The following is a 21,543-nucleotide window of genomic DNA, read 5'->3' on the forward strand; positions in this document are numbered from 1 at the left end:
CTTTTATCCCCTGATGTGGAAGAGATGTCCAATACAAAAGCCCGCAGCAATGGCATCTCGTGGCTCTAAAAGAGGCAGAGATGACACACTATGAACTTCAATGTCTCTAAGGTAAAGCAGATTAGTTAAGTATTGTGCATAAAACCTGCTTTCAACATTAAGTAAAATTGAAATTAATGATTTTAAAAGCAAATACAAAAACAAGTTTTAACGTACTTACAGCATTAGCATTTCCTCCAATCTGCATGCATCTCAACTGAAACCAAGACCAGTTGGAATCCAATTCTGTAGATCTGTTAATAAAAAGCATAAAACTGATTTCGAGAAACTGCTTTCCTCACTTATACTTGAAACAGTCAACAGCTTGGAAAATGAGAAAAAATCATTAGCTTTTTCTTATAAATACTCGATTTCATAAATAATCTCAGGGCTTCAATACAACCATCCCACAGACCCTGATTTGGGTTTGTGTCACATGAGGGTCAGATTTTTCTGCAATTACTGCAGCCACCATGTTTTACCACAAATGTTTTGCATGGAAAACCTATCAAACTTTTCTTTTGGCAAGCACCACATATTCCAAGTTCTCAGAATGAATGAAACTGAGAATTGTGTGGTAGCTGCAAGTCTTGTATACAGAGCACCTACCAATGTCTGCATTTACCATCTTCTGTGGGTCTTAAAATGGGAGGCTTATATATGGTGAGCTGATTGCACTAGCCTCTTGTATACACCCAATGTACTAAACTACTACAAGATCAAAAATGATGATATAATATGATATTAAGCTGCAGACGTCATGTTCTTTATAATCCAACACTATAAAAGTTTAATCGTTTTAGGAATTCCTGATCAAGGAGCATGTTCTCTTCAACTTAAAGGTTTTACAGTCTCAAACAAGAGTTTTTTTTTTTTAAACTTGATCACATTAACCCCCTAAACCTATGCAAAGCAAGAGAAAGACAATAGTGTGTGTACATGTGCACACAGTCTACTAAGCTATTTCAATACTATAACTGAATGATGCTAGGGATGGATCATTACACCCTCGTTTCCCTAACAATGGTAATAAATAGCTTATTACACCCTGCACATCTGCATTAATGGGTTATACTATACTGCACTTTCATTAGTTATGAAACACTGGTATCTACGTAGTACCACAGTGTAAAGAAATTATATACACAGATATAGTAGGAGCAGTGAAGATCCAGATTATGATGGTTCAGCAGAAACAAAGGACTTAACTTTTGCACTATAGTAACAAATGTCAGTCTGCACTTATTAGTACACTGCCTCTATAAAATGTTTTATCAGGCCATATTTTTTCTGCTGTAGTAATTCCTTTGTGGTCAGTTGCATGTACATATCATGGTCACATGACTTACGGATGATACTACACTAGGACTTAACACAACAACCTGAAAGAAAATACATTACTTACCACTAGCTGTGGTTCTCCAGTATTGGCATCTTTCAATTAATCAAATGCTTGAATCATTCAACTTCGAACTAGGATTCCTATAGTAAAACTATAAAAGCAGTACAATGCTAAACATTGCCTATAACAGCTATAGAACTCTCACTTGAATTACATTTCCATTATCCTTTAAAAGAAAACAACCTCCAACTAATCAGGTCTCAGCATCCCCTTGAATACTCCACAGAGAGGCTTCCATCTTTCAGATTATTTTGCACAAGTGTGAATCTGGAACAGTATCAATAGAAATGTGAGCCTGTCAGGGGAAAAGGGTGGGTTGCATGTGAATATATGAAAGATGCCCATACTGGAGAACCACAGTTACAGATAAGTAACTTATTTCCTTCTCCAGCATTGATCCTACATAGATTCACATGCTTGAATCAGAATAAATAGTCTTAGAGTGTGGGATACACAAATAGATGTATACATAGATCAACATATGTAATTGTCAACATGCACAAGATAACAGCAGATAGAGGGGTAGAAATACAATGAGAGCACACCTTTACTTGAACAGATGTTGCATCACAGCCTTTCCCACTGCCACATCATGTAGCACTGTGGAACCCAAGCAGTAGTGCGGAGTACATGTATGTCTTCTCTTACATGTTGCTACTCTGAAAATGGCTTGGATAAACACACCGGCTAATAAGGTTGTGGAAGTGTATACACTTCGTGTAGAATGTGCTCTCACTTTAGTCTGTAAAGGTCTGTCAGCTTTTTGAGAAAATAAATGTATAGCAGCCGCTATCCAACGTGCTATACCTTATTTGGAAAGCGGCAAACTTTCCTAGGCGTACTGTATGCCACCACCAGCTGATCTGATTTACGTAGTTTTTTTGTCCTGTGAAGCTAAAACTTCAACATCTTTTGACATCAAAATAAAGCAATGTTCTTTCGGCTACAGCTTTTGGATGTGGAAAGAATGTCTTCATCACTATTGGTTCATTTAAATGAAATTCTGAGAGTACCTTAGGAATACATCTTGGGTTCATTCGTAGGATCACTATCATTCCTCAACTGCATAAAATGCTACTGAACGGTGAAAGCTTTTATTTCACAAACTCTCCTTGCAAACGTTAACCCCTTCCATCGGTCGGACGGCCCCCGGCCATCCGAACCCCGCCCACTCATTTCTCCAGCACAGAGGTAGAATTTGCCCAGTGGTCAAGGGGTTAATGCTAGTAACAGCACACCTTTCCAAGAAATAAATTTTGTGTGTGCCTTATGAATGGGCTCTTCATTAACTGCAAGAGTACTATATTCAATTGCCAGAGTGGAGGAGGATGCTTAACTGGCAGATAGACCCTAAAAAGTCCTGTGAGAAACTCTGTGAAGAGACTGCTAGACCATAACATTTGTGACTTCGAAAACCTTCTGAAGCAAGATACGCCGTCAAGTGTACCTTTACTGAGGAATGAGCAAGCCCTGACTGTCAGATGTAATAAGTAAGACAGAGGAGGTGTGGCTTGGCAAGCCAACATGGTGTGTACCTTTACTAAGGAATGAGCAAGCCCTGACTGTCAGATGTAATAATTAAGACAGAGGAAGCGTGGCTTGGCAAGCCAACATGGCGGTCGCACTCTAAGAGTGCGACAGACCCCTCTTGGATCAGTGGTCCTCTTTTAGTGGCGGACTCAGTGTGCCTGGTGGGAAGCGCCTCAGTACAAAGGGGTGCTCCAGAGGCCCTGCTGCTCAACTGGTCCAGAGGCTTGTGCCGTCCTCTACGCTCCGGACCACCATGTCTCCGGAGACCTGCCTGCACCACTGCATTCATGATGGCGGCCCTTGCCCGAGCGGGGCTCCTGAGACCGGCGCGGACACCTGAAGTGGAGGCAGGCCCCAGCAGTGGGTGACGGAGCTGCCGCACCGCCCCAGCAAAGGTGATGACCCTTGGCTGGCTGGACGCCGTGGGTGCAATAGGTGAGGAATTCGGCCCGCTGGACACCCTGGGAGAACCATGTACTGCCACTTGGCCTGGGACTGGTGGCGGCAGAGCGTCTGGGGGCCTGTAACCTTGTGGTGACCTCTGCAGGCGGTAGCCTACGACTCATCCGGTCCCGCGGAAGCTGCTGGACAGGCAACTGGCGGGGATCGGATCACCCTGCACACAGCCTCTAGGGCTCTTTCGCAGCTGTAACACCAAAAGGGCAACCTGCTGTCTAGAAGGGCTAGCAAGGCCCGCAGCATTCTTGAGGTGAGGCGGAGGCACCTGGGGAGGAGTAGACCTGGGCTCACCAGAGGCAGTCGATCAGAAGGGCACCTCGAGGGACCGGACATCTGGCGTGTTCCAGAGCATTTAACTGGGGAAGGCACTAGAGATCCGAGACCTTGCGGAGGGCTCCCGCACTCCCCCCCACCCCCCCCCCCAAGTATCAAACCCTGTTTCGTCTGGCCCCACTAACACTGTTTGAGTGAGGCCCGAGGTCGGCGAGTTTAAGCACCAAACTGCGAACGTTAACGGCAATCCCGGACACTGAGAGACAGACTGAAGCTCCAGGGCGGATCTGCTGGGCCCGAGGGAACCCTCCAAATCCAGCTGGACTGTGGGGAACCACTCCTCAAATCACAGCAACAGAATCCAGCATCTCAGAAGTCATGGATGAGGTCTCCACCCTAAAGGTGCAAGTTTAGCAGCTCCTGTCTAGCACAACGGAGCTTCCTAGGCCGCCTGAAGAGGCTGAAAACCAATCGCGGTGAAACAACCTTCGCCTGGTGGGGCTGCCTGAGGGGTGTGAAACCTCACAAATGAATACCTTCATCAAAGACTGGATTAAATACTGGATGCCCCTGAATACCCTGTCATCGTGGAGAGGGGCCCACCGGGCACTCGCACCTAAGCCACCACTAGGAGCCCCACACCGGCCAATTATTGCATGGATACTAAATTTCAGAGATCACAAAGCCATTCTGCAAGAAGTCCGCTCCTGATAAGAGTTGTTCCACAAAGACACCAAAGTTATGATCTTCCCTGATTACACAAAAGAAGTGCAAGGCCAACAAGATCATACAATTCATTTCGTGCCAGGATACTCTGGTAGTAATAGAGCGCGCTATAAAACAGCTAAATAAATAAATAAATATACACATGTGAAACAGAAACTTCGTGCCCTCAACTTTCAATACAGACTCCTCTTCCCAGCCCGTCTCAAAGTGATATTCCAAAATAAGGCACACTTTCTTGATTCACCGGAAGCGGCATGGACTTGGGCGTCGGAGGAATGTCCAATAAGCCCATCGAAGGGCGCCCCTCAGTCAGAGCCCCAGAAGGGACCGTGAGCAGGTGTGAATGCGAACCCTCGTGAGCGGCGCACCAAATCCCGAAGAAGACACAATGCTAGTGGTGCGGCTTTTGTCCCACCCGCAGATTCCCACTATGAGAGCAGATCATCAGCACCCCAGAAACTGGTGGAAATCCAGAGAGGTGCACTCCATTGAATCTACAGGGCCCAGCTCTGAGGACCCGGACCACTCGCGCAGTCCCCATATCAGACTACGCATACTAATATTATCAATATCTTAAAATGGAGGAAACAACAATCCTTAATTGTAGAGCAACCATACACATTGCCATACACAACACTTCCCTAGCTAGTTTTTCCCACACTCTAAATCATCGTTTAACGGGTGGCAGATGCTTCATTTGGGAATTATGGGGGAGGGGGTTGGTTGGGAGGGACTGTTTTCTCGGCTGTACTTTGTGTTAATCTGTTCTTCTGCAACACTGTGTTCAAAGTTTAGGATTTATCCCCACATGATCTGTGCAGTGTAGCTGAGCACCCTTAGCTGCTTCTTGAGCCTGGCCTTCGAAGATATCTGGGCACCCCAGACATCTGGCCCAGCACACTGCTACCCTACCATGAGGTCACAAACTTATAGTGGGGGGGCCGAACCACTTGGAGTCCTTTCAAGGAACGTCAATGGGCACTTAGACATAAATTAAGTGGACGGCAATCTTAAATTACGCACAAAGGGTTCGCCCAGACGTCCTTTTGCTGCATGAGACTCACCTGATGGCAAATCGATGCCCCTTCTTAGTATGCCAGGGCTTCGATAGTGTTTGGCACTCAGGGTTCTCTAGAGGGGCTCGAGGAACGGCGATCCTTCTGCGGTGCTACATCCCATTCACACCGACCCACACAGTTGTTGATCCTTTTGGCCATTTCATCACCCTTACAAGTACCCTTGGGGTACAACTATTAATCCAATGGCAATGTACGTTCCACCTGCAAACTTAGACTCCACACTCCAGGCAGCCGTACAGACACTATCCTCCCTCCCTCAAGGTCTGATAGTGATTGGAGGAGACTTCAGTGTTGTTCCTGACCCAACCAAAGATGCCACTGGCTCACCATCCGCCCAAAGAAGGCTAGGGGCTTAGCGTCTCAGAGACTGGTCCACTAAGCTGGGCCTCTGCGACATCTGGCATACCTGGCACCATAGAACATTACACTATACGCATACATCTGCTGCGCATCATATCCATTACCGCATTGACCACATCATGATGCCCACCCCGGAATGCAGACTAATCACAGAGGTCCAAATCCTGGTGCAAGGCGTATCAGATCACCCCGCTCCTGCTGCAAGTGGTGGGCTCCTCTGCAGTGCTACGTCCCATCTGGAGGCTGAATGCATGGTTCCTCCAGGACCAAAAACATAAGCAGGGGATTGAGGGAGTACTGAAACACGACTTTCGTACCGAGGGCACTGTCCAACTTCACTGTACATAGCAGGAGGCGTGGTAAGGCCACAATCCGAGGGTACGCTAAGGGGTTCCTTAACCATAGACAGCAAGTCCAAGATTGCAATCTCTCCCAACTCTAGGTCAGAGCCCTCCACTTGGAAGGGGCAGCGGCCACAGTGAACGGAGAGGCGGACCGCCGGCAGCTCCACTTAGTGCAGGAGGAGATCAGAACCATCTCTTGAATCCACCAAAATGATCTGGAGGTCATAAGTGGCCCAGGTGCATGGCTAGGGAGGCAAAAATGGCAAACTGCTCCACTGGCTCGCTACTCATCCCCTAGTCAACCAGATAATCCCCGAAATTCAAGACCCCAGTGGGCAAGCCTTTCACACCCCGCTGAAATCACCCACACCTTTGCGAATTACTATGCAGAGCTATATTCAGCAGATCATTCGCACACGCCAGCTGCCACCTCCCTATTTCTACGGTGTCCCACTCCAACAGCTCCATGACAGGGAAGTTGAGGCCTTAGACGAACCCATCACCACTGAGGAAATCAGTGAAGAGATAACAGCTCTGGCTACTCGCAAGACTCTCGGTCCGCATGGCTTCCCGGCGGAAAACTATGCAACATTCTGAGAATTCTTGACCCCACAATTATTCACCCGGTTTGATGATATTCTGGAAAGAGACACCTTTCCCCCTGATATGGGCACCACCACCATCTGGTCATAGCCAAAGCGGGCCTCCCCAATCTCATGTTCTAACTACCGCCCAATCTCATTAATTAATACTGAGATTATAATTTACGGCATGATTCTCGCCACCCACCTGAAACAGGTGATTCATACTCTCATACACCCTGACCAGTGTAGCTTTATGCCACTTTGGAGCACATAGCACTGCAATCTCCTCACTCTTTATTTAGCCTCAGTGCTACTGGACTTCAAAAAGGCTTTTGATACGGTTGACTGGCGCCATTTGGGGAGTGTACTGGAGAGTGCGGGTTTTGGTTCTCGCGTTCGGAAACTGGTAGAAGTCCTCTACTCCAGCCCGTTCACCAGGGTCCTTGTAAACGGGGAACTATTAGATGCCTTCCCCAACAGGAGGGGTACCCTGCAGGGGTGCCCACTCTTCCACCTCCTCTTCACTTTCGCAATAGAGCCTTTGGCTTGTCTCATGATCAGCAGATTCAAGGATGGCATTGGCATGGCTCCCATGAGGACCGGCTCGCCCTATATGCGGGCAATGTCCAGCTCTTTCTGGCTGACCCGGCCCATTCTGAACTGAGATGCCTCCAAATCCTCCAGTCCTTTGAGAGAGCATTGCGCCTGCGTCTAAACCCGACTAAATATAATATAGTGCCCCTGCATCCCTTGTGGGAGTGTGTGGAATGGCAAACCACCACCCCCCTATGGAGACTCTCTTTCAAATACCTCAGTATTTGGCTAGCCCTTCCTCCGGAGCGGACCTGGTCCCTCAACGTGGGCCCGCTGCTCCAACGTACAAAAGATGACCTAAGGCTTTTGCAATTCCTTCCGCTCAACTCGCTCAGTAGGATTGCCCTGTTCAAAATTATGGTTCTCCCAGTCTCCTTTATGTACTTCAGAATTTCTTGCTCCATCTCCCCCGCAGTTGGCTCCGTGGGTTAGATAGATTTACAACAGCTTCCCTCTGGGGTGCCTCGAGATCGCGCCTGGCTCTCGCACACTGCCAGCGGCCCCCATATGATGGAGGTTTGGGGAGGACGAACCCCTTTCTGTACTACCTGGCCACTCGCCTATTGGCGATCCACAACTGTTTCAATGGCGGATGGGTGGATCCAGCCTACCGGCTAGAGCTAAAATTCTCCTGGATCCAGGCCATATTATAAGGGGTCCCAATTCCTCACGCTCTACCAGCAGTCACCAGAACGGCCCTCCTCGCGTGGCGGTCTGCGTTGCGACACCCAATGGGATGCCGAAATTACACTACACACCTACCTCTCTGGCACAGCACTTGGCTGGGGTCATTGGAGGGCTTTCAGAAATGGGAACTGATTGGTATCACCCGTTTGGGAGATGAGTGGAAGGGGGACCATTTGTCCTCCTTCAAACAGTTGCAGCAAACATTTTCCCTACAGTCTACTCAATTCTACAAAATACCTCCAATTGCTGCACGTTCTTGCCATCCACATTCCTGGTCACACAATAGTCTTAGAGTTCAGTCCAATGGAAGCTAAGCTCCTCGTGGGAAATCTGAGCAAGGGGGGAATATCCAAAATCTACCAGTCATTAATAAACACCCCGTTCATGCTAGACTCTAAGACCCGCTGGGAGAAATGGCTTGGGTCCGAGAGATTCACTAATGGCTCCCGGGTACTAACTATATCGGCCAGGCTCCGCCTCATTCAAATTTACTAACTTCACTGTGCATATCTTACTCCTGTGAGGCTGTACAGAGTGGGGTTCCTTCAGTCCCCAAAATGCTCTCGGTGTGAAGCGGAGCCATCTGACTTTTACCGTATGGTCTGGTCTTGCGTCGCCCTTTCCAAATACTGGGAATCTATTGTAACGGAGCTGAGTGCCATACTGGAGAGGGCAGTTTCCCTTAGTCCTCTTGCTCTGCTCCTGGGGGTGATGGATAGGCTGGATGGTTCTCAAACTGACAAGTGGCTCCTGGGGACGGCTTTGCTGGTGGGCATAAGATATTGCAGCGGCATGGAAAGACTTGATAGCTCCCTCTATTGCAAAATGGAGCAGGGGAGTGGACTGGTGTGCCATCTAAGAAAAGACTGTCTATGAGGCACGAGGTTGCCTGGCAAAACACAGGCGTATATGGGGCAAATGGCTGGGCTTGCTGAACTGCCACTGGGGTGGTTGGGCGGTCTGGGGAGGGGCCTAGATCTTCTCCATTGCTGGGCCCGGTGGGGAAATCCTCCGTGAAAGTACTGAAATATCTGATATGTCACAGTGACATTCTGTTCCTTTATGTTGAACATAAAAACCAATAAAATAGTTTATCAAAAACATAAGTAAGGCAGATTCGAATCAAGTGTAGATGCTATAGGGTGCATTTTTTATCTTTTACACCAGATACAAATTGCTTCCATTTAAGCCTACAAGTCTTGTTTGTACTATCTGCTCTTGCTCTGGCTAAAATTTCTTTGCATTCTTTTGAGATGTTCAAGTGTGCAAATTCACTGTGGTCAGGAGCCAAGGTGACAAGTATAAAGAATTCGGGTCAGATTAAGTACTTGGTCCTGGTTCGTTAGTAGATAAGAAAGTGGTTGTTATTTGGAGTGCGGTTTCTCCGATTGGAAAAGTAGCTCAGTGAACCAAATGTTGCCTTGGCCATTTCGGAGCGTTAAGAATGATCTTGCAAGATTTCAACTTCATCTTTCTGGGAAGCCTCGGTATCAGAGGAATCGGAGGAAAAATCGTAGGCAAAGATTCCGGACTATGCTATTGAAAACACATTCCCCCAGAACCCTGATTTTGGATGCCAGCTTGCATAGGATAGGCATTTCTGATTTTGGGGAGTTGCAACCAAGACTAGATTTGGTCTGCCCCATTGAAGAAAAACGTCTGTCATAACTTCTTGGCTGATTTCCCAGTCATGGCAGTTGCTCTTCATCGTGCTTAGTCTATTTTCTATTACATTGTGTTATCAAGGCACATGTTCTGCTTTCAGCATTATCTCATGTCTGATTGACCTCTCCCTTATTTTCTGTGCCTATGGAGACAGTACTTGCTATCTTGTGCCACCTTGTTTGTTGATATAATGCACAGTTTTGGTGATGTCTGTGCGGATGAGCACTGCTGAGCCTTTCATCCTTGGAAGGAACGCTTGAAAAGCTAGGTTTACTGCTTCGAGTTCCAGACAATTGATAAGCAGACTTGACAGAGAGGATTCCCATTTGCTGTTGATTTGCAAATCTTGAAGATGAGCTCCCCAACCTTTTAATGAATTAGAATACGGAAATAAGCATCTTGGAGGTCTAATGTGTCTTATAGACTCTGTGGTTCAGAAGCTGAAGGATGTCTTGAATCTGGACCATGAAATGTTTGCTTAGATATTGGTTTGTTTCACAAATCCGGAAAGGTTCTCTATTCCCCGGACTTCTTCCTTATTTAGGAGAAATGGAGTTAAAATCCCTTCCTTTCTGGTTCCCAAGGACTCGTTCAATGCCTCATTTGCTGAACACTGTATGGACTTCTAGCTTCAAAAGATATAGGTGCTTTTGCGGATCCTTTAGAGGTGGAGTTGGAGGTGGTTTTTGAATGAATTCCTGTGTATGCGCAATTGGGTCCAAAACCCAGTAGTAATGTAATATATGTAAATAGGACTTATAAAACGCAAACTCATCCCCTGAGGCATCTTGGCACTGTCGAAGTCTGCTTTAGGCCGCAGCAATATCCTTGTCGAGCGAAGCGGGTTCGTCAATGTCTTCTATTCCAGAGTGAAAAGCCAGGTTTTTATTTCAAAATGTTTTCATTGGTTTTAGTTTTTAAAACACATACAAAAAACAAACAGTGGTGGGAGGTACCAGCATAACTTACAGATCAAGATATATAAGAAGCTCAAATGACATTTTCATCTTGTGTACTAGGTCTCGACCTGTAATGACAGCCACTTTCATGTATCACATCTGGTTGTAACTGGAGTTGACAAAGAAAACATCATATTTTACTCCCAGTGTGGGTCTTGTTTTTCTTTTTGTTTTGGACACAAGCGATTCCCACCATTATCCACTCTTCTCACATAACTTAAAAACAAAACAATACAAACTATAGTATCACGGAAGCATAGAATCACGGTTGGTCATGGGTGAGGACAGGCCCATGTGGACAGGTCCTGGAGCAATCCCCTCATGCCTCTCAGCTCGGAGTCCCAGTCATCCAGATAGTTCGATATGAAGAGCTGGATAGTCCTCAACCTGGGGCCACAAGTAAACAGGGGCAAACCTTTTGACAAAAATTCTACCAAGTGGGCCAGGTATAGTCCAACCCTGTTCCCGTGCCTTCTACTATGTCCGCCAATCTTTCCATTGCCATTGGCGCCATAGCCTGGCATGCCATTGTGTAAGGCAGGGGGCTTCCACCTTCTGCCACGCTGCTGCTATTGCCATTTTGGCGGCCCCTAAGCACAACCACATTACAGAGTCCCGGATCCCCAAGAGAGTGTGTTCTATTGTAGCAGGAATTGGATAACCCAGGATCGTTTTAATTTGGGATAGGATTTCCTTCTAAAAGGGTTGGTTTGAGGGACAATCCCACCAAATATGCTTGAAACCCCCCAGGTGTCCGCAACCTCTCCAAGATCTGCAGGGGTGTTCGGGAATATTTTGCTCAGCTACTGGGGGTGCAAATACCACTCGTAAATGATTTGCTAGTGAGCCGGTCTTAAAAACATTGAGCAATTATATTTGGAAATTTCCCTATACAGGGAACCCCATTGTTTTTCCCCAGCAGATCAGCAAGCAGAGAATCCCAAGATCTTTGTTGTCTCTGGGTGGAGCGAGGACTCTGAGGTCGTTTGAGTGAGTAAAGGAAAGAGATGGCCCCCCTTGAAGATGCCCCTGATTGAGCAAATTTTTTAATTGGGAGTAAGTCTCTGGTTGCAGCTGACCGGATTGCAGGTTGTTGTAACCAGTGTTTGAGTTGAATGTAATGGAATTTTTCAGAAGATTAAAGAATGCACCAAAGCATTTAAGCTTCAAAGGTCATTAACTTCCCATTTTTAAAAAGATCTGAGATCATAAGGCATCCCCCTCCCTCCAAGCCTCGAACAGCCTTTCCTGATGAGCCGGTGGGGACTCTAGATTAAAATGAATGGGGGTGTCAGGCAAAGAGAAGGTGGTCAGGGGTATCGATCTGTTAAGGTCATCCCAAACCTGTAGAATGGTAGCCGCAGGGGTGCTAATGTAAGCATTTAAAGGCCAATTTTGTTTTGGCTTCCAGAGGAGATCCCATATCGCCCTACCCACTATTGTCTGTCCATATGTAGCCAGAGGTTTTCAGATTCACAAAGGGAATAACCTGTAATCATCCAAAGTTGCGCTGCCCTAAAGTAGCCCAAGAAGTCCAAGAGTGCTAATCCCCCCCCTCCCCTCTTGCCTTCGTTAGCAGAGGGCAGGATAATTGTGCCCTTTGACCCAGCCAAATGAATTTAGTGAACATCTTTTTGAGGTCCACAAAGAGCTCTTTCCACCGGTATTGGTAGACCCTGAAAAAGCCAGGTTTTTAAGGCTTCTCTGAAGGAGAGTAGTGAGGGGCAGCTTTAGTGTCAGTCCAGACCATAGCAGTGGCCCTAAAGAAGCTCTTTCCACCCCAGGTAGTTTTACTGAATCGGGGGACAGTCAGGTTCCTAGCAGAGCCTGAACGAAGTGTACTTGCTGGGATATACCATTTAAATGTTTTCTTTAAATGGTCTGGCCCGAGTCCGAGCAGTGATTTATACGCCAGACAAAGGGCCTTGAAGCTACAGGGTAACTTAACTGGAAGCCAGTGTAATTTCCTGATGGCACCTCTAGCTGATTGGTATTTCCGAATTTTAAAAAGAAATCTGGCCACAGTGTTTGAAGTCTCTTAATTAGACCTATTGCAAGAGTAAGATACAGACTACTGCAGTAATCAATCCTTGTGAGAATCAATACCAAAACCAAAGAGGCAGACGTTATTTTGTTTACTTGGTCCTTGAATTTAAATTCTTTGTCTACCAAGAAACCTAGGTCTCTTACTTTGTTTGAGGATTCAGGTAGTGAGACTAGCTCCAGTGTCCAGAAAGAAGGATTACTGCCGAAGAGAACTACTACAGTTTATTTGGCATTTAATTTAAGGCAATTGCGATCCATCCAGTTACTCACATTGCTCATACATAAACTGAAATCCGCACCCAGATTACTTTCAGGATTTGCCAATTAAACCACAATGTGGTTGCCATCAGCATATGACGCCAGGAAGAAACCAGCATTTTTAATAATTGGCACAAGTGGTGTAACGTAAAGGTTAAAAAGGTTTGGGCTTAGTGCCAAACCCTGGGGGACTCCGCAGGGCAGGGAAAAAGACCTGTGACAAACTTGCCCATTGCCACATGGTTTTGTCTTTTTGCCAGGAAAGATTGCAGGAGGTCAAAGGATGTTCCCCCTAACCCCAGCCTGTGCATAAGGTCAGCCAAGATCTCATGGCTGATGGTATGAAAAGGCAACTGAAAGGTTTAGCAGAATCGGGGCTGCTGTCCTCCCACCCCCTCCCCCTAACGAATATTTCTCGTATCTCCTATGTTGCTACAACCAGCGCAGACTGTGCTGTGGTTTTTTCTAAAACCATGTTGTGTGTCGCCCTGGAGAGTGTTTACCTCCAAGTATTCAGAGAGTTATTGATTAATTACTTTTTCGACCTGATTGGCAGCAAAAGGAAGTATTGATATTGTATGATAGTTATTCGGGTCCTGGGTGTTCAGATTTTCTTTTTTTAGTAGGGTGAGAATTGATGCTAGTTTCCAGAGGGAAATAACCCTTCTGCAAACATATCAAATATCTGCCCTAAATGTTGTGCTATTTGAGCAGGGACTATGTGCATTATATTAGGGGGGCAGGGGTCTTGTGGTGCATCTGATTTGATAAGTATGATTAACTCGGAGTTGTTCTTCTGGCAGGACCTTAAAGGAGGAGAAGCAGATTTGTTTTGGCAGGCCAGTTGGTGTATGTACCTCCTGATAGTTAAAAAAAAAAAAAGAAAAAAGCTAGTAAGTCGCAGAACTCTTGATTTACTCTTGCATGATTTGGGCTAGCTGGTGCTGCCAATTTTTTTATTACTCAAAAAAGGGTCTTATTTGCATCACAGTCAGATTTTATCTGCCCGAGTAGTATGCAGTCTTAGCTTCTATGATGCTTTTTTTTGTGTATGGCTAATTTCGTTTTATAGATATTTTCCTCCTCCATCTCATAGTTTTTTTCTCCAATTTTGCTCTTGTCTACGACAGTCCTGCCTTGATAATCTAAGGGTTTCATTGGTCTGTTATAACTCTCATTCAGACGAGGCCTCCGAAACTGCTGTAAATTAGGTTGGTATGTTCGATAACCTCACCTATAAGAAAACTGTCCTCTTCTTCTACGAAAAGGTAGTCTGCTATTCTGCACAGTACCCAAGGATTTCTCAGTATCGGTATCCGCTTTGATTCTCAACATGCTTTCTGAGAGGAGCTTTACCCTCATATGGTAGATCCAAAACTTTACTCTGCACCTCAGGTTTGAAAGAAGTGGTCTTCAACCACCCTTTCTTCAAAGGGCCGCTGCTCTTGCTAATTGTCTGAAGCCAGTGGACGCAATGTCCATAGCACAGTCAATGATTTCTGTGGAAGCTCGCTCTTCTTGAAGGATTTTCCTGGTTTCTGAATTAATATCATCTGGCAAACAGTCAATGTATGGTGCTATATATGAATACATCTGCTGGTCTTAACAGCAAAGTATTACCAATGAGTTAGCAGCTATCAGTGTTAAAGCGGACTAACTGTCTTCCTTCCCTATCAGGTGGTGCAGATGCAGGCACTAATGGGTTTTTTAAACAGCGCTGAGCTGCCTGTGTTACTACCGAGTCAGGATTCAGATGTCCAATTAGACAAGCTGGGGAATACTTAGGAGCTTTCTATTTCTTGTTGAAAAATGGGAAGGCGTCGGCTATTATAGCCTGGCTTTTCATTGTTTTAAGGTCTTTCTCCCATATATATTCCAAGACTGGAATAGCTCTCCTTGTTTTGCAAGATGCCTCTTTAAAATCACACAATAAACAGTCCGACTGTTTCAGAGTCATCAGTAGTTCAAATCTTTTTGCCACACTTTCTAGGAAATTATGAAATCCACCTATATTATCCAGCAGAAAATAAACAGGCTGTGGCACTGGAGACAAAGGAACCGACATCTCATCCACTGAAATATTTTTTAATTGCGGTGTATGTCTTTGAGAACAGGCCGTTGATAAATTACGAGGCATTGTGGAGTTGGGGGCTCTATATGCAGAGACGGAGCAGATACTGTAATTTGTCGAGGCGAGGCCAATGTAGTTGGGAATCTTTTGTGGTAGTCTGATCGCATCAGTTGTAGGTCTATGACTAGTACTCTTGGTACACATATAATGTCCTCCGAAACTGGTGTTACGGATATGATTTAAATTAGTCGGTGTGATATAGCCCCACCTGTTGGGAGGGATAATAATCCTGGCCATAGTAATCATCTCCTTCTTCATCCTGCTTGTATCTAACGTGTAGTTCTGATGGACTATGAGCCACAACAAACGGGCCATTATTGTCAGACTGGTCCTTATCTAGAACATGAATAGGTTTTAATGGGCATACTTTACTTGGAGATACATGTTCCAGCATCAGAGAAATATAAACCTTCTCCATCTCTGCTCATTTTACCCTCGCCAACGATGTTGCCGATATTTTCCTTAGATTAGTGGATGGTTTAGATATAATTGTCGACGGTTTTACCAGCAACGACATAATTACCTTAACCGTCAACTGTATTGTCCAAGTTAAGTGTGTGGTCATCGACGTGGTTGCTTTAGTCTGTGACCTCAACGATCATAGTCATCACTGGCATCATGGTAGATGCTGCCGCCGACTATGTCAAAGACAAATTTTTCATAGACTGTGTGCTCGCCAACAATTTCTCAGTCTACGGTGCTTACAACATTTCTTTATTTTATTTTAAGAAAACCAGAGGAGATGATGGGGTAGGGTCAGATTTTAATATCTCCAATTTTACTGAGGAGAACTCATGTTTTCTATGTTTATAGGAGTCTTTTTTCGATGGACTTCACTCCCTAGAAGACCCATGGTGAGTCTTTAAGCCTTTTTGTGAGGTTCCTGAGGTAGCTGAACTTCTGACCTCTCTCTCGCTTATGAACCCCCTTAGCAGATTAAGAAGAGTCCTCATTATCCCCCTCAGAAACTGGGTAGTACTTGGCTTTTAGCTTTTGAATTAATTTCAAAAGGAGCCAAGAGGGAAAAAGAGAACCAGGGTTGCCCTCCACTCATAAATCATCAATACAACCATAACCCTGTCTCTTGGGCGAATAGTATATCTTTCTTTTTTGCAGAAAGAACGTCTCCTCATCAATTTTTTCTGCTACAACACCCTTCTAGTTACCATTCTTTCTCAAGAGGTGTTCATAGAATTTCGCGGTCCTTTGGCAGGAGGAGACGAGGAGCTCCGTGAGGCTCCAGACGATTGATAAAACAATTGCTGGATCAATCGATAAGGGGACTCACATGAGGAGTTCGAGACAAAGTTTTTCCCTCTGCAGCGGGTATGAGAGATGTCAGATGACAGAGGTCTAAAAAGAACAAGGTGTCCAACATTGGTGCTGTGACAAGGTGTCTAGCCCTGAAGAACTTGCCGAAAAATTCTTAGTCGCAGAGAAACATGTTGGCAATAGGTATTGGTATGCAAGGATAGCTACCATCCTTTTTAATTCAACAGACCACACCTAAGAATTTAGAATAAAGTTGTGAGATTGGTGTGCCTGTTGATTTTAATCACTACTTGTCACTAGGGGAGTGAGATTGTTTATTGCTCCGCTGCACTTCACATTTTTTCTTTTGTTTGGACACTATTTCTTTTTTTTTCTGGGACAACAAAATGACTGCCTATGATGAGAAAAGGGGCCCAATCTGGTGAGTACCGGCCAGTTACCCCGAAGGTGGTGCGCCCGTGAGGGGTCATTTTGTCCTTCACACATTTTTTCACTTGTTGATGTACTGTATAATTTGCATTACAGACATAGGTTCTTTTTTTGACTGTCTTATGGAAACCAGAAAAGGTTTTTTCTCTTTTAAATTCAAATAGAGGGCGAAATACTATCAACACCTCTTGAGAAAGGAGGGGGCGGTGCTTGCCGGCGTCGATGGCGGACGCGTGAGCTCTCGGCTCCTCACCTAGCCCCGAAATAATCCTGATAATCTATCCTAAATCGTGTCCTATATGCCATAGCGAGCTCTCATATGCCCGCTGGCACCCCTAGATTCTATTGGGGATCTTTTTGGGCGTTTGCTGGCGAGCCACTCCGCTTTTTCTGAAGAGCGACTCCTTGCGACTCTGCCGCAGAGGACTGGGCCCGAAGCCGCACACTATCCTGGAGAGGTGGCCGGGTGACGTCGCCTGACGTGCAGTCTCAGAGTTGGGAGTGGCCGGGCTGGCCTCCGACTGGAATAACATCTGGATATATCCTTTGCCGAGGCGACCTCCCGCACATCGTATGTGACTGCCACACGCCTGAACAGCTTACTCTCCCCAGTGGAGGGCCATCGGCAGAGAGGACACTGAGCACCCGAAACACGAGGTGGAATGATCGTCACATTGAAGCGATCGCTGATCTGGTTCCCCACCGAGGTGACCTGCTATCCCTGCGCCCTCCCGCCGCGGTGGAGAGGAGAAAACTGGGGCTGGCGTTGAAGACCTGGCTAAACCCTGTGTCTGGAGAGTACGGACCTTGCTGAAGTGATCGGAAGCAATGCGACTGCCATAACGGGCGCCATCTTGGCTGCATCGAACCCTCGGCCCAGACTTAGTATCTAGCGGCAGTGTGCCGCTGGCTGGAGCGCCTCCTGTACTTCCCTCGCGGCCTGCTGTTAGAGAAGTTGCCCCCTTGCCCTGAACCCCTCCGCAGCAGGGACGGAGAATGGGGAAAAACGACGCTGCCCAGGCGAAGCTCTCCTTTGAACGGCGCCGACCGAAAGGGTCTGAAGCAGCAGCTCCGGAGACATCCCCGAAAGGGGCCACGGCGTCCACCCCAGCATCCACGGAGATCCGGGACATGTTGGCCGCAATGGAAAAGGGCATCCAAGACAGTATTGCGTCTGTGGGCACTAAGATAGACGCTTTGTCCTACCGAATGGACCGCATGGTGGAGCGAGTGGACAAGCATGCGGAGCGCCTGGACATGGCGGAGCGCCAGCTCACCGAGGCAGAAGAAGCCCAGACAGAGTGCGACAAAGATAGGAAGCAGTTTGACAGACTTTTGCAAGTTATTCGTGATAAAACAGAGGACTTGGAGGCGCGCTCACGCAGATCCAACATCCGTATCACAGGCGTGGCGGAAACAACGCAGACGGGGAAGATGGAACTCTTCGTAGAAAAACTGCTGAAATTACTGCTCGGAGAGGAGGCCTTTTCCCCCATGTTCATAGTTGAATGGGCCCACCGCACGTTGGGCCCACAACCGCAACCTGGCGCGCCACCTCGCCCCATTATAGCAAAGCTGCTTAACTACCGCGACAAAGACACTGCCTTGAGATTGGCGAGGGAAAAGGGCAAACTTCAACATGAGGGTATGGACATCTCCCTCTACCCGGACTTTACAGCTAAGGTACAGGAGGAGAGACAGTTTGCGCCGTATAAAAAACAACTTCGTACTCTGGGACTCGACTACGCGATGCTGTACCCCGCCAAGCTACGCATCAACACAGGAGGGCGTTCGTATTTCTTTACGGACCCTAGAGAACTCCAGAAATCCCTGAAGACTTGGACTCGGGAGCGAAAGGAGGCCAGGCAAAGCCAGGAAGACGACGCTGGCTCGACATCGAATCTGGATGAACAGGACTAGAGGGCCATGCTGGGCGGTCTGGAACTTTTTCATCGTGAAGGGGACACTGCAGCCCGGTACCGCAGAGCTACCTCGCAGGGCGAGAAAAGTTTGAACTACACGGGTGATAACGGTACCAGATGGTGGGACATATGCCTCATGTACTGCTGGTGAGGAGGTTGTTATCGCGGGCGGGGGGAGGACCGGATTACAGCTGAATCGTTGGGGGAGCCGGTGGGGTGGGAGGTGGTTTTCATACTTGCTACTCGATGGGCACTAACGCACAAGTGGGGCAGGAATGAGGCGCTGATCAGGCCACTTTATTGAGACTGTTTGCGGTATTGTACTTTTTTGGCACGCTCTGCCCCGGTGCCTTTGGTTGTGCGACTCTCCAGGGAGTTGGTATCGAACTGACAAATTCTCTGCTACTGGAGGGTTGATGGGGGGGATCTTTGGGACCTGTCTGGCCCGGTTGGGGGTGGTCGGCTGTGGGTGGGCGAGGGTACAGGGGGTGGGATCATGGAACTGGACAGTTGGGGGGGGTTGTTGCTCTGGGTTGTTTGGGGGGTTTGTTCGTACTGAGTGTGGACTGTTATGTGGAACTGAACCTGTTTGGAAACGCCGGCTGGCGAAGGTGGGATTCACTGTCTCGCTGTGTCCTGTTTTGTTCATCCCCGCTGCTTCTACGATCACTGAGCTCATGCAATGTCTAATGCAGCGTTGAACGCACCCATTAGTACCCCGTATAGGCTGACATTGTTGACATGGAATGTTTGGGGTTTGAACGACTTTCGTAAACTACGGAAGGTCCTCGGCTATCTCCATAGACACCAAGTAGATCTGGCCTTGCTGCAGGAAACGCACTTGCCGATGGCCAGCAGGATGTTACAGACTAGGGGATTGGTGGGGAACATAGTGGCTGCTGGCTTCACAACACAGGCTAGGGGGGTGCTAATCTGGGCCAATCCTGCATCAAAACTGAAATTGATCCCGGTACTAGCCGACACGGAGGGCAGGTATGTACTGGCTAGGTGTGTGGGTGTGGGTCTTGATCTGCTGGTGGTGAACGTTTAGGGCCCCAATTATGACCACCCTGAATTCTATGCAACTCTATCTGCCCTTTGCAGGACACACGCTCAGCCTGGGATGCTGTGGGGGGGGGGGGATTTCAATTTTGTGTTCGACCCATCCAAGGACCGCTCAGCAGGCCCCACTCGGCGCCCAGTAGCTTCGGCCTCACATATGAAGGCCGAGATGACTAAATTAGACTTGGTGGATGTCTGGAGAGACAAACACCCCACGAAGGGTGGTTTCACGCACTATTCGGCCTTTCACAATGTACACACTAGGATAGATTACTGGTTGGCGTCTCCCCCGGTCCTTAGTAATATCAGCGCATGCAAGGTCCTCCCGCGCACACTCTCGGACCACTCCCCCATCCTCCTACACCTTTCAACTGCTAGGAAGGGGATTCCGGCCTTTACTTGGAGATTCCCCCCTTTTGCGTTGCTAGATGATGCCTTCCGGGGAGAGCTAGCAGAAGATATAGAACAGTACTTCGCTACTAATATAGGATCGGTAGAGAACTTCTTTACAATCTGGGAGGCGTTTAAGGTGTACATCAGGGGCGAAGCTATGTCAAAGCACTCCAGTGTGCTGCGTTCCATCAGGCGGGAGCTTACTACTTTGGAGAATAGAATAGCGGAACTCGAGGCTAAGCGATTATCGACTCTTGACACTACAGACGGCTCGGCGCTCAACCAACTTCTATCAGAGTTTCAAGTCCTGGCGGACAGAGAAATCCTTTACATGGGCAAGTACGCCACAGCCCGGGTGTATGGCGAAGGGGATAGACCAGGCACATTGTTGGCGCGCATGGTGCGGGGCTCTCGACGCCCCCTGGTTGTTGAGGAGCTGCGGACTCCGGAGGGTGACACGGTCTCTGAAGAAGAGCAGATACTAGGAACCTTTAGAAGATATTATGCAGAGTTATATCAAGCTAAGACGCAGGGAGTGGAGGGCGAAATGGAAGATTATCTGGACCACATTGCCATGCCGTTTCTCAAGAACTCGGATAGGGAATTTTTGATGGCCCCCTTTCACCAGGATGAAATACTAGAAGCTCTTGCAAGCATGAGATCGGGAAGTGCGCCGGGTTCGGACGGACTTACGGTCGGCTTTTATAAAGCCTTCAAAGACATTCTACTCCCACACTTGATTGTCCTCTTTGATTCTATCTGCGAGGACGGCGAAATGCCTCCCACCATGCGCGAAGCGTTGCTCATCACAATACCCAAGCCAGGGAAACCGCCGGAACTTTGCGGCTCGTACAGGCCGCTCAGCCTGTTGAACGTAGATGCAAAGATCTATGCCAAGGTCCTGGCCAACCGCCTGGCTTTACTGGTCCCAGGGCTTGTCGTCCCGGAGCAGTCCGGGTTTGTCCCATGCAGAAATTTAACTTACAATATACGCACGGTGCTGGGCACAATGCAACATGTCAAGCAGGAGAACAGCGCACTGGCAGTCTTCCTCGACATGGAAAAGGCGTTCGACTCGGTTGAGTGGCCTTTCATGGTAAGGGTGCTGCGTAAATTAGGCCTAGGCGAACCGTTCCTGCAGAGGATTGGGGCACTATACCATCGGCCTTCTGCCAGACTACGTCTGGGAGATAGAGTGTCGGAGCCGATATACATAGGCAGGGGAACCCGACAGGGCTGCCCACTGTCGCCGTTGCTCTACGCTCTGGTGGCGGAACCTCTTGCATGTGCGATACGAGAGTACCATAGTCTGGAGGGAATAAGTTTTCC

General features: G+C 47.5%; 1 protein-coding gene across 6 annotated transcripts in view; it reads right to left on the reverse strand.

Annotated features, from left to right (window-relative positions):
• The window catches only part of ARFGAP3 (ARF GTPase activating protein 3), a 520,570-nt gene that overhangs the window by 337,000 nt on the left and 162,027 nt on the right, over positions 1 to 21,543 (reverse strand). For all 6 annotated transcript variants that reach the window (XM_086922080.1, XM_086922097.1, XM_086922107.1 and 3 more), the window contains exon 3: positions 221 to 293. In XM_086922080.1, coding sequence (XP_086778206.1) covers positions 221 to 293 — 73 coding nt within the window. The remainder of the gene's footprint in view (positions 1 to 220; positions 294 to 21,543) is intronic.

Source organism: Lissotriton vulgaris, chromosome 1_1 (assembly GCF_964263255.1).
Source record: "Lissotriton vulgaris chromosome 1_1, aLisVul1.2, whole genome shotgun sequence".
Taxonomy (NCBI): Eukaryota; Metazoa; Chordata; class Amphibia; order Caudata; family Salamandridae; genus Lissotriton; species Lissotriton vulgaris.